This window comes from Castor canadensis, chromosome 2 (genome assembly GCF_047511655.1).
Source record: "Castor canadensis chromosome 2, mCasCan1.hap1v2, whole genome shotgun sequence".
NCBI classification, from domain to species: domain Eukaryota; kingdom Metazoa; phylum Chordata; class Mammalia; order Rodentia; family Castoridae; genus Castor; species Castor canadensis.
The window spans coordinates 183,323,447-183,337,120 of record NC_133387.1 but is presented as its reverse complement, the minus strand read 5'-3'; the positions used below and the strand labels follow the sequence as shown (position 1 = coordinate 183,337,120).

At 44.8% G+C, this 13,674-nt stretch overlaps 1 protein-coding gene across 1 annotated transcript; it reads left to right on the top strand.

The window, feature by feature from the left end:
* The first annotated feature begins 2,791 nt into the window (after positions 1-2,791).
* Cd3e (CD3 epsilon subunit of T-cell receptor complex) lies at positions 2,792-12,767 on the top strand. The gene is made up of 8 exons (XM_020160796.2): positions 2,792-3,003; positions 3,120-3,226; positions 5,211-5,231; positions 8,884-8,901; positions 9,308-9,532; positions 10,662-10,829; positions 11,337-11,383; positions 12,127-12,767. The coding sequence occupies exons 2-8, from the start codon at positions 3,178-3,180 to the stop codon at positions 12,181-12,183; spliced, it is 585 nt and encodes a 194-aa protein (XP_020016385.1). The 5' UTR covers positions 2,792-3,003; positions 3,120-3,177; the 3' UTR covers positions 12,184-12,767.
* Positions 12,768-13,674: the final 907 nt, after the last annotated feature.

Sequence of the window (13,674 nt, the reverse complement as noted above, 5' to 3'; positions counted from 1 at the left end):
TACAACAGGATTCTTAACAAACTTTAAGCTACCAAGAGACTGCCAAGAGACCAGTAGGTGGAAAAAAAGATTTCTCTCTTAGCAGAATGCATCTCTCCTTAGTATCAGGAAAAGGCAGGGCTGCAGGGAGCAGAAAGAACACAGAAACCGAGGGCTGTCTGGGATGCCCATTGGGCCGTATCATGTAATGTTGAAGGAGTGGGCAAGTGCAGCAGCAACCACCTGAAAAGGCCCTAGTGACCAGGGGCTCAGACTTCTCAAGTTGTGTCCTGCCTTATGGCAGCAGAGATGCCAGCTGGGACTGGGAGTGACCCAGAATGAGCAAGGACAATCAGATGGAGCCCCAGAATGGCTATAGTGGAACTCTACCTTTTCCTACTGACTTTCTTTTCATAACCTTCACCAGGGAGAGAGATCAATCAGGATCCTTAAAAGGCTATTTAAGGATGGAGTGTAGCCAGGCACCAGTGGCTCATGCCTGTAATTCTAACTACTCAGGAGGCAGAGATCAGAAGGCTCACAGTTCGAAGCTGGGCCTGGCAGAGTGGCTTAATAGGTAGAGTGCCTGCCTAGCAAGTGCAAGGTCCTGAATTCAAACCCCAGTACTGCAAAACAAAAAAGGATGGGGTGAAATTAAGCAAATGGAGGAAGCAGTATGGGAGTAACACTATACAGGCAGCCCCTTCAGGACTACTCCCTTCTCCAGCATCTGGGATTGCTGTCCCCTGAGGACTCACAATTGAGCCCTGTCACAAGCATCACCCTCAGCAGAAAGCAGCTGTCTTATCCATGTTCATCCCCCTCTCTGGGATCAGCTCAAATCCAATGACTGGATGATGTGCCCCTTGCCTCAATTCAGGATGATCATGGGGCCATCCCAGCCTGAGAACTCCCTGTGGCATTGACCCAAGCCTCTGTTGCTGCTTCACTGTAATCCACCTTCTCTCTCTGCCTTGGCTCTTCCTTCCCTCCCTCCTTCATGGGTTCTGTTCCTGCACTCCCTCCCTGAGCCACCTGCACCTCAAGGTTTGTTTCCCAGAAAACCCAACTGATGACAGGGCACACTCAGATATATGAAGATAACCATGGGGTGGGGGACAGTTTAAATAGTGGTTTTCTGTAGGGAGAGTCTTGAGTATGGTGACATAGGGCAGGGAACTGTTGTTATATAGCCCTCCTGTACTTTTTGTTATTTTTAACTTGAAAATTTTTTCATTTATTTATTAATTTTGCTGTACTGGGGTTTGAATTCAGGGCCTACACCTTGAGTCACTCCACCAGCCCTTTTCCGTGATGGGTTTTTTCAAGAGAGGGTCTCTCGAACTATTTGCCTGGGCTGGCTTCAAACTGCAATCCTCCTAATCTCGGCCTCCTAAATAGCTAGGATTACAGGTGTGAGTCACCGTCCCCTGGATTTATTTAAAAATTTTTCAAGAAACTGATGCCATCACTCCTCTGTTTTAAACCTTTCAATTGCTTCCCATGGACCTTAGAAAATCCTTAAGCATTCTTAACGTGGCTTGTAAATCCCTCTTCCCTCAGCCCCTATACAGTCTCCTGTCTTACTTCTTGCCCTTTCTTCTCAATTCTCTCTATTGTCTGACATCTGGATTTTTCCTCATCCCTAGGATTCAAGCATGCTGCTCCTCTGGAATAGTTTGCCTGTCCTTCTCTCTACCTGGTTCACTTCTGTTCATCCATCAAATTTCAGCTTAGATGTCTCCTCCTCAGAGAAGTCTTCTCAACCCCTCCCACCAACTGTCTTCGGTCCCCTTGGTCATTCCCACAGTACCTGTGCTCTCTTGCTCTCTCTCTCTCTCTCTCAAACTGGGGTTTGAACTCAGGTATTGCTTATGTAGCACTCTACCACTTGAGCCACACCTCCAGTCCATTTTGCTCTGATTATTTTGGACATGTAGTCTCCTGAAATGATCTGTTCCCTGTCTACTTTTCCTTTCTTCATCCACGAGGGCTATCTCTCTTGTTTCTGCTCTATTGCCAGCACCCAGCACAAAACTACAGCACTGTAGACATTAAATATTTTCCAAATAAATTAATTTTGCTAAAATGTTTTCTGGAGCCCCGGCTCTATAATCTACAACAAGTTGAATAACCTGTCTGGGACTTGGTTTGCTCAAGTGTAAAGTGGGTATAAAAATAATAGCTACTTTGGAGGGGTTTTGTTGTGTTGTTTGGTTGGTTGGTTGGTTTGGGTTTACTTTTGATTTGATTTTGTTTTTTTCTGTTTTGTTTTGTTTGGTTTGGTTTGGTTTGGTTGAGACAGGGTCTTGCTATGTAGTCCAGGCTGGCCTGGAAGTCAAGGTCCTCCTGCCTCAGCCTCTGAGATCACAGGCGTGCACCACCATGCTCAGCTCTGGAAGGTTCTTTTGAGGACTGGATGAGATATGTGAGTAAAACCTTAGCATAGTGCCAGGATAGAGAGAACATTGGATCAATGCATGCTTAAGAACAAAGAAAGCCTGCATCATCTCACAGACTGTTAGTTTGAAATTGTCACTCTTTACCCTCTCTAACATGGAGCTTTATGTTTTTAGTATTTTGTAAAGATTATAGGGGAAAAAGAAGCATCTCATGGTTTTAAACGTGTATTTTCAACCCCAAAACTCCTGTTAATGAGTTGACTCCATCTTGCTGCTCCATGTCAGAAAATAAATACTCAGCACTCCTCTCTCTTCTGTCACAGCTTATGGGGGAGGGTATCTGAGGAGGAGCCCTGGATGTGAAGGCGCCTTGTGCACGAGGCCTGGGCAACTAAGTGGCAGGTGTTTTCCACAGAACCTTCAGGCTTTGCAGCGTCCTCTTGCTGGCCCTCATGAGAAGTTTGTGTGACCACCTCTCCTCAGCCAACCCAGGTGGCGGCCTCTGCCTTGAACAGTTCCAAATGACTCAGAACCCCCTGGCCCAGAGGCCCCTCCACACTTCCTGTGTGGGGTTCAGAAACCCGCCTCCCCACCCTGCCTTAGGTGCCTGCTTCAGAAAATGGTGAGTCTCCTCTTATAAAGCCCCCCACTTTTCATCCTAGCATTGGGAACAATGGCCCCCGGATCTTTCTATCCAGTGACTATTTTGAAAACGTCATTGTCTGGTTTCTTTTTCAGAAGTAGTGAGCTGACTACCTCTGCCATCTTAGTAGAGTGAGCGTCCGGTGCGAGAAGGATGAGGAGGAGCACTCTCTGGAGAGTTCTGGGCCTCTGCCTCCTAGCAGGTGAGTAGGATGGAAAGAAGGAGGGCATGTTTCTCCACACTGTTGGACGGCCAGCACTTAGGACCAAAGAGCCTCAGTCATCAGGACTGTACGGAACAATTTGTGCTGCAGTAGGGTGGGGGATTGGGACTGGAGGCAAACAAAAGAAATATGTCTAGGTGCCAGGGAGACCATCAGGGAACAGCCAAAGAAAAGCAGGCTCCCCACCACCACAACCAAGCCCTTCTGTCAGTAAACTTACCCAGAAGAGCTAATTGTCTGGGGCAGACTAGATACTTGAACCCAAAGTCTGCACAGGACACAGCAAATTTAATATATTTGAGACAAACACCTCAGAATTTTCAGTCCTGAGGTGACAAAGAGCTTTCAATTAGTTTAGTCCTCTCTGAAGCCAGGAAGGATATAAATTGATTAGTAATTTGCATATAATATATAAAGTAAATAATACAAAGAGTTACCATTCATTGAGGGCCAAAACTGAGTAAGGACAAATTCTTAACATGTGCTACCTGATTTAGTCCTTCCTCTACCTTGGAAGAAAGGTGTGACCCTCCTTATTTTACAGATAAAGAAATTAATGCTCAAGGAAGTTAAATAATTTCTTTTAAACCATACAATTAGTAAGTACTGAAGCCCATCTGGGAAATCAGGACTGTCTTCCATGTCCGTGCTCAGGACGGCTGGACTATGTGAAGGCAAATGGTTTTTGATGGTTTTATTTCAAACACCTAGAAAATACTATCACAGCTGGGGCTCCTATCTCAAAGTCACAGCCATGATGTCTCCACTTCCTGCTTCACCTTAAGCTTCTGAAGCTATAATACGTACACAAAGAACCTGGGACCCTGTTAAAATGCAGCTTCTGCTTTAGACGTCTGGAGTAGGGACTGAGGTTCCCTTTGCTTTTGTTTTGTTTTATTTTGTTTGTGAGACACAGGATTTTGCTATGTAACTCAGGCTGGCCTTGGACTCGAGATCCTCCTTCTTCAGCCTCCGGAGTGCTAGGATTGCAGGCATGTGCCATCACACTCCTCGGGATTCCATATTTCTAATAAACTGTCAGGTCTACTAATCTATGACTGGTCCAAGGAACATACTTTGAGTCTCCAGGGGCAGGAGATGATTGCTACAGGGACAGGTCAGGCACTTTCTTAGAGGCCTGTGGTAAAAATTGTGTTCTTCCTAAGGAAAAAAAGAAAAGAAAAGAGGGAATATCAAAGACCCAGTCACCTCTAGAAATTTGCCATCTGTAAATGTGCTCGATTTGCTCTGGGGATGGGAGAATGTCTCCCCCATTGAAGAAACTATTAGTAAAACACAACTCTCAAGCAATGCCTGGGAAACTAGTCACTGTAATGGATCCAAGTTGTTGTTGAGTGAGGGACCCGGAGGGCCCAGAAGAAATGTGATCAGCTTCTTCATCACACAGGCTCTGATGGATAAGTAATCAAGGACTAATATTTCCACCTGTCTCGAGTAGAGAACAAGTAGAAAAACTGAACGATCAGACAAGCAGGACCAGAGACAAACGAGTCCTAACGTTTGTACCCAACACTCCCTGTCAGAGACCAATTTTCAAAATGGAGGCTGGGTTGCAAAATACCTTTGCTATTTCTCTAGTCATCTAAAAAGCAGCTCTAGGACTGGGGATGTAGCTCAGTGACAAAGTATTTGCTTCGCATGTTCTAGGTCCTGGGTTCGATCCTCAGCACTACAAAAAAAAAAAAAAGCACTCTCAGCTTTTTCTGACTTGTTTGTCCAATACCCTGTGTTCCTGTTTGATGCTAGATGTTTCCTAAATTGGCCCAGCACCCCTGACCCTCACCCAGCAGTGAAAGTTACTTCTCTGAGGTATAGAAACGACTGTAATCCAGCAGAGGTGAGGAAGGACTTGAGATGTTTGATAATGGTCAGATTGGACCACAGCCCTTTCTCTGTTGGGTACTTACAACATTTACTAACTTTATTATTATTTATTTTCCAGTTGGCGCTTGGGGGCAGAACGGTAAGATATGCTTTCTTTTTTGTTATGAAATCAACCTAGTGTTCATGATACAGCCACATACCAAACAACAATGGTTTTTGTCAATGAAGTGATCTTACATACAGCAGTAACCCCATAAGACTACAAAGGAGCTGAACAATTCCTATGGCCTGTACCTTACTGTATCTTTTCTATGTTTAGATACACAAATACTTACCATTATGTCACAATTACCTACAGTGTTCAGAATAGTAATGTGCTACACGGGTTTGTAGGCTAGGAGCAATAGGCTGTACCATATAACCTCGGTGTGCAGAAAGCCCTACTATCTAGGCTTGTGTACGGACACTCCATGGTGTTCACACAATGATGAAATCGCCTAACAACACATTTTTCAGAACTGACTGTATTTGTGTGTGGATTGTTCTGTAGGCCTCCCACAGCACTTCCACAGAGACCAGAAAAACGGGTTTCTACTATGTTCCTGTGCCTTTTGCTCATAAATCTAGCCCCAAAGAGGGAATCAGCAGAGAGTGTAAGAAATAAGTCTTAACAATTCAAAGGAAAAATCGAGACTGTTAAAAAGTTGAAAGTACCAACAGTTTTCATTTGTTTGCATTTCCTATTTCACTCAACAATGACCTGCATTCATACAATGACCAGTTTCCCAGGCGAGTTTTATGTTTACCAATAGTTTCTTCCGTGGTGGGGGGAGTCATCCTATTTGATGTGTCGTTTCATAGAAGGGTTGTAGCTATCCAGCATGCACACACAGGGTGACCCTGGATAAGCCTTGGAGCAACATTTGGGTACACATGTCTGAGTACTCTGAATGTGTCTGAGAACTCTGAAGAACACGCAAGTGGGGCAAGTTGGAGCTTCCATGTGTTTTGTATAAAACATGAGTACCTTAAAGGCAGAGATGGTACCTCGTTGACCTGGCCAGTGTCTGTTCTGTAGTAGGTGCTTAATGAATGTTTTCTGAATGAATAAATGAACATAATATGAATGTCTTGCTAGGTCCTTCACCACAAGAACTGTCTTGTGTGAGAGACAATTGATAAGATAGTGTATTGATTGCAGAGTAAAATGAAGTACAAAAAGAGGAATGGTAAACTGGGCTCTGGTGGCTCACACCTGTAATCCTCACTACTCAGGAGGCAGAGACCAGGAGGAACACATAGGAACCCAGCCCAGGGAAATAGTTCACAAGACCCTATCTCAAAAAAACCCATCACAAAAAAGGGCAGGTGGAATGGCTCAAGGTGTAGGCCCAGAGTTCAAGCCCCAGTACCACAAAAAAAAAAAAAAAAAAAAAAAGGACTGGTAAACTCTACAGACTGTAGTTGAGAAAGGCTGGGGGGAGGGGATTTTGAGCTGAATGTTAAAGGATTAACTTGGACTTGCTGGAAGAGGAATACTTTAGGCAAAGGAGATACACTCAAACTCTGAAGCTAGACTGCCATGTTTCAATCTGGCTCAACTCCCTACTGGGTGTTATTGAATAATTTACTTAATTTTTCTGGGTCATTCCATCATTATTAGTAAAATGGAAATAAAAATGATACCTAGCCTATAGGGCTGTTATGAGGGTTTAATGAGTAATTCATTTAAGGCGCTTAGACCATCGTCTGCCACAGAAGGCGGTAGGGGAATTTTAGCTCTTATTTTATAGAAAGCACGCTGGCTATAGAGAATAAACACTAAAGTTTATTGAGCATGTATGTTCTAGGTATTACCCTAAATATTTTACCTGAATTTCCTTATCTAATTTTTTTTAAAAACATCATTATTCTTCAGCTAAGAAACAAAGGCTTAGAAAATAAGCAAGTCCAGTCACAGAGGATGATGTAGATTTGTGTGATAGCAGAGCTCACTTCCTTAACTGTTGTGAAATACAACCAATGCGTCTATACTGTTTGTGCACTCCCCTTTCTGAGCACAGCCATCCAGGGCCTTGTACAAGCACAAGTAAGTTTCAGCTCTGCTAATGGATTTGTGCCAATAAAAGTTGCAGGCAACTTCTTTACATTTGTTTTTCAAACAAGCCTAACAAGCAGACTGTAAGGTCTGTTAATTTTTAGTTTCTCTTATTTATGATTGCTGGTTCATGTATATTTCTAAGAAATACCGGTGCTGAAAAATTAAATCAAAATAACATTATATGTTGTCATTATATTCAACTCCCAGTTGTTCAGAGGTAGAGGAAGATTTGTTTACATTCTGTGGAGTCTACCAGATGACTGTCTGAACAGCTGAGTTAGTGCTCAGTTCTGTTCTACAGAATAGCAGGACCCCCAAAAGAAAAGAAAGTAACATTTTTCTTAAGCACGTGCTATGTGCCACCCACTTGCACATTCAACATTTATTTAATTATCATAAAAACCCTATGAGATGGGCATTTTATCTCCATTTCTCTAATTAAAAAAAAACTGAGACTGGGTATGGTGCCACACACCTGTAATCCCAGCATTCAGGAGGTTGAGGCAGGAGGATGGAGAGTTTTAGGCCAGCTTGGGCTACATTACGAGATCCTCTCTCAATAAATAAATAAATAAATAAATAAGTAGATTTTAAAGACAAGAAAAGAAACTAAGGTTTAAAGAGCCTTGCTCACACAGCCTAAGGCAGACCTGAGATTCGAACACAAGGCTTCTATCTCTGAGTCCAGTGCCTTTTCTCCAGCAGCATGTGATCTTTGAGCACACCACCTGTCCTCCCTTCCCGTTGTCATGTCCTGGCTCAAGTCTACCAGGTGTTTCCTGGAAGGATGGACCACCAGACCCATCTCCCAGGGCAAAACTGCCTGCTGTGGGGAATGTGGCTGGGTCCCCAAATTCCCTTAGTAGATTTCATTTGTCCACACCAATAGTCCCTCCCCCAACAACAATGACGGGAAGTTGAATATGCGAAGAGAGAGTGTAAAGTTAAGCCACTTTTTAACTGGAAAAGCCAGTCCCTTAAAATGTGCAGAGTATTCACATCATTCAAGGGCAGTACCAGAGAAAAGTATATGGAATAAGAAGAAATTTGTTTTATCTTGATTTTTAGGGAATCAATTTTAAGAAAAAAATTTCTGAGCCAGGCACCAGTGGCTCGCACCTATAATCCCAGCTACTCAGGAGGCAGAGAGCAGGAAGATTGAGGTTCAAAGCCAGCCCTATCTCAAAAAAAAACCCATCACCTTGGAGTGATTCAAGGCAAAGGCCCTAAGTTCAAACCCCCATACCGCAAAAAAAGAAAAAAGAAAAGATTTCTGAATGCTGAGAAAAAAGCAAGCACAAAAATCAGTGATATTCAAATATCATGTGTGGAGGTCTTTATCTCTGAGAAGTCCTTGTGATATCCACCTGGAAGATGGTTCTCACTAATGCAAGACAGCAAGTCTGAAGACTTCTAGAATTTTCCTCCCTTGGGACTTGTAAGACTTTCTAAGATTCTGCGGGCCTTGGCCTAAGAGCACATGATACTATATTTTTAATTTGTTGTGTCCAAACATACTTCAGAGGCTAAGTACATAGTTCATCTTTAAGACTCGGGGCTCCCTAAATGATGGGGCCATCTTCAGGAATTCTTGGGAAGAGTATCTAGTCCCACTAGAAAATGTTGACCTCAAATTTAAACTTAAATCAGAATTGTTTTCTTACTATTCTTTCCTTTTTTTCTTTTTCAGATGATGCAACACAGAAACGTGAGTTTATGGTCCTTTATTTATTTTTTATCTGAAGATGCAGCTTGGTGGGTAGAGGAGAAGAAACTGAGAGATTAGCCCCAGGACATGACATCCTCACAACACGACATTCCCAACCTCCATTTTAGAATAGAGACTTTTTGTGGGGTTTTCTTTTCTTCTGTCCTCCCTTCCATGCTCCTGCTACATCCTGAAGTCACCTTTTAGAAGGTTCTCTGATCCCTTTCTCCCACATACCTCCTTCCACACCCCTAACCAGTCAGCCTCCCTTCTGACAAGCAAATCTAAGACCTGGTAACAAGCAGCTCCCTGCGTTTGATTGGTTCCTTTTGTTGCTAATTTGCCTTTTCTGAGATTTTACTGGTTTCCCCCCCCAATTTCCTTTCTCTTCTCTTCCCTTCCTCAGCATATAAAGTCTCCATCTCAGGAACCACGGTCATGGTGACATGCCCTTTGGAGTCTGAATCTGACTCAGACACAATAAAATGGGAAAAAAATGATGTAGAATTACAGAATGAAAATGAAAAACAAGTGGTACTAAGGTCATTTTCGGAAACAGAGGACAATGGCTATTATGTCTGCTACGACAGTAACTCGAAGAAGAACCATTATCTCTATCTGAAAGCTAAAGGTAACACAGGAGGGTCCTTTCAAAGAGACATTCCTGGTAACTTCCCTAACCCTGGCCTCTCAAGCCTCCTTCCTGCACTCAATCCTGGGTCTCTCGTGGGTCATACATCAGTATTTTCTGGAATACAAATTAAACACACCAACATGGGGCTATCTAAGTAACCTCATCAGTGCTACATGTAAAATAACTTCCAGGCTTTGCAAGGTGAATCACACCTTTAATCCCAACAACTGAAGAGACAGAAATAAGGAGGATCAAGGTTTAAAAAGTTAGTGAGAAACCCATCTCAATCAATAAGTTGTATATGGTGGTGTGCAGCTGTGATCCCAACTATGCAGGAAGCATAGGTAGGAGAATCATGGTTTGAGGCTCCAGGGCAAAAACTCAAGACCCTGTCTGGAAAATAACTGGGGGCTCAAGTGGTAGAGTACCTGCCTAGCAAGCATGAGACCCTGAACGCAAAGCCCAGTACCACCAAAAAAACCCCTAAAAATAAATAGTTTAATTCAATTCAGTAACTTCCCCTGAGATAAGCATGGATCATCTGCATTTTGTCACACCCAGACTTATGGTGCAGCAGCACAAGTTGACCTGAAGCTTTATCCAGAGATACATTCTTCAGGAGGATTTGCAGAGGAGACACAAAGCCACTGTTTAAAAACTTCTGAGATGAAACATTAGAAAAATAATAATAACAAGAGCTAACATTTATCAAGTGCTCATAAAATTTCAAGGGCTATGCCAAAAGTTCCTGTACCTGCCAGGAATTTTTTTCATGAATTTCAACATGAAATATGGGTTATGGACTATTACTCAACAGCCATATAGGTTACATACAACCCACAAGACTTCATGGGTTGACGAAAAACATTTCACAATTCCCACAACTAGTGAGTAACAGAGCTGAGATTTGAACCCAGGACTGTTTGATTCCAGAGCCTCTCCTCCTACCACCCACTATGCTTGTTGTCATTGATATGAGTGAACTGACAGGGAGGGCTCTGGCTGTGGTGGGTGTGTGGGTGTTGGAGGAAGCGCCTTCGTTCCTTCCTCCCTCTTCTGGAGTGTCCTGGTGTTTTCCTTTCTTCATCAGTTGTCCTCCTCTCCCTGCCCCTCCTGTCCCCTGCAGTGTGTGAGAACTGCGTGGAGGTGGATCTGATGACCGTGGTCACAATTATCATAGTCGACATCTGTATCACTCTGGGCTTGCTGATGATTGTTTATTACTGGAGCAAGAATAGGAAGGCCAAGTCCAAACCTGTGACACGAGGAGCCGGTACCGGTGGCAGGCCCAGGGGTAAGACCATAGAGCTGAGCCAGAGGACACGTCCACCCAAGGGACATCCAGTCTGAGCCAGGATGGACAGCAAGTCCATAGCAAGGTCAAAGCAGTTTCTCTAGAACATTTACTGTAACACCAAGATCTCCATAGAGGGCTTCCCACCCCAAATCACTGTAAAAAGTCCATTAACGTGATAGGCTTCCTCAAACGCCTGTCAGTGCATCGCAGTAAATTCTATCCCCAAGCGATGGAAAGAAGAGAAACTTTTTCCTCTCCCTTTTCCCATGCAATGACACAATTGGAGGACCTGAGCTAAGGAAAGTCACAAATGATGTGAACAGTGTGGAGGTTCTTAGGGATGGAATGAAAGAAAGAAAAGAAAAAGGGTGGCTGGGTGGAAAAGGAAGAGTAGAGGAGAGGACAAAGGGGACTGTCATCCTTGGACTGGGTCTTTCAGCAGTTTATCAGTGCTGCAAGACTGGTGTCCCTCATGGAGATACTTTTCTCTTCCCTCCTCTGCAGGACAAAACAAGGAGAGGCCACCACCTGTTCCCAACCCAGACTATGAGGTAAGAGGGGATAGAGGAGCCATGTGCGCACCTCTGCCTCTTTCATGGAAGAGCAGGACCATTTCTGAGGCTCCAAAACCATGCAGAGACAGGGGGTTGGAGGGAGGCCCACTCTTCTTTTTGTGGTTTATTCATTGGCTGAGATACAGTCAAGGAAAACACCATATCTGCAAATTCTAACATGATAAACTCAGGGCTGATCAGCATGTCCCGATGCAGTCAGCTAGTATTAAAAAATGCTTCATGGGTAAAGAGCCCATCCCATCCCACCCCCACTGTCAGACATCACAGCCCCTGCTCTAACAACTACCTCTTGGTTTGATAACTATTAAGAGCTAACGCCTGGCATAGGGGAGGACCACCAGGACTATTCTCATTGGTTGGGGTATGCACTCCCACTTGTTAAATAGTTTAACTGTCACACCTGGATAAACTCGACAAGGATTTATTGAGTACCAGGGAAGTATCTGGTTTTTCCCATCCCATGAGTGATTCCACTTCTTCCTGATGAGAACCCTACAGGTGAGTCTTTACTTTCCCCCTTTTGAGATGAGAGAACTGGAGCTCACAAGAGGAGGTGACCTGCTAAGTCTCCTCTCTGACCTTGCCAAGTTAGAATTCCAGCCTGCCTCCAGCCTCCAAGCCAGCATTCTTTCCACTGTGCTGCAGGCAGATCCCCAGTGCCTCTCTTCCTCAGGATCTTCCTCCTCCACCTGGCTAACCACTCCCTATTCCACTCCCAGCCCATCCGCAAAGGCCAGCGGGACCTGTATTCTGGCCTGAATCAGAGAGGAATCTGACCACTCCCAGGAACTGCCTTTCACCCCTGGTCTGGCCCTTTGGGCCCTCTGCAATTCCTTGTTCCCCGACAAGTCTGGGACCCCACGAGAGAATTGTTCTTCAGCCTCATGGTGAACTCACATCCTACAGCCTGGTCCCCGAGTCCCTCCTTCCTGCCTTCTCTGCTGGTGCCTAGGTCTAAGACATTGCTGCCTCACTGGCCCTCGAAGCATCCTGGCTAGTCAAGCCCTCACACCAAACCTACCATCTTTTCAGGAAGTGTATTTCTGCTATTCCTTCCCTGCCAACTTCTCCCTTTCCCCATGGATGTTATTACTGCCTTTAGTTCCCTCCTTTCCTTGCATATAAATTTTCCCTCATCCCTAACAATTCCATATAGCTTTCTGGTTTTCCAGCTGTCCTTTGCAACCTGCCCTGGGGATGAACTCGGTAAATGCTGACAGAGTACCTGCCCCAGAGCACAGAGTCATCTGTGAGCCCCTCCCGGTCCTTACCTTAGGCCACTGGATGGTTATTTGCATCGCTGTAAATGCACTAGGCTCTCCTCCTGGCAAAGAAAGGCAATAAAGTGTGTTTGGTTGAAGGAGTTGTTGTCCCTCTTGGCTTATTTTGTTTGTTTGTTGGGTTTGGTTTGGTATTTGTTTTTTTTGAGACTTACTATATAGCCCAGGCTGGCTTCAAACTCATGATCCTCCTGCATCAGCCTCCAGAGTGTGGACCACAGAAGTCCATAGAAGCTGCCTTGTTTCCTAAGTTACCTCAGGTTCTCTCCTCCTTTGACTGAATTCAATGGCTGCAGTATGATCCAAAGTTATCTGAAGCTGCCTTTGAAGAGGGCAATGGTGTGGGGGGAAAGGGGAAGGGTTGCCAGGAAGTTTGAATGACTCCTATTGGAAGAAAACATCAAAGGTGGCAGAGTGACTGATAGGTCCCTGATGGAGTGGTCACTGCATAAAGTGGGCAAGACTTCATAAAATGGTCACGAAATGGTGAAGGTACCAAAAGAGATGGGAGGAGGTGTACAGGGAAGCAAGGGGGCCTTGGGACTGGAACACATACTTCCACCAACTGCCAGGAAGAGCGGCTGAGTGAGGCTGGGGGAAGCAGAGAAAGGATGTGATCTCAGGCCTGCACCACTCCCTCCCACCCTCACAGCAGCTGCCTGCAGCCGGAGGCAGGCTGTGGTTAAGCAGCAGGATGTGGGCTGCACTGGGAGTAGGGCGAGAGAGGTGAAGCAGCAGCCAGGGCCTGGGAACCAGGCTGGGTGGGTTTTGCTCTAAGTCTCCCATAGCATACACTCAGCTTGCAGAAAGGAGACCAGAGCGTGAAGGAGCTGTTCTGGGCCAGCTCAAACCAGCAGGCTCTCTTCTCTCCCTCTCTGCACTAAGAAACCTCCTTGCAGCTCTCAGTGCTATTTCTGTGTATGACCATGAGTCCAAGGGCTTCTATGATTAGCATCCCTCCATACACTGCACCTGCTCAGCCTTGGG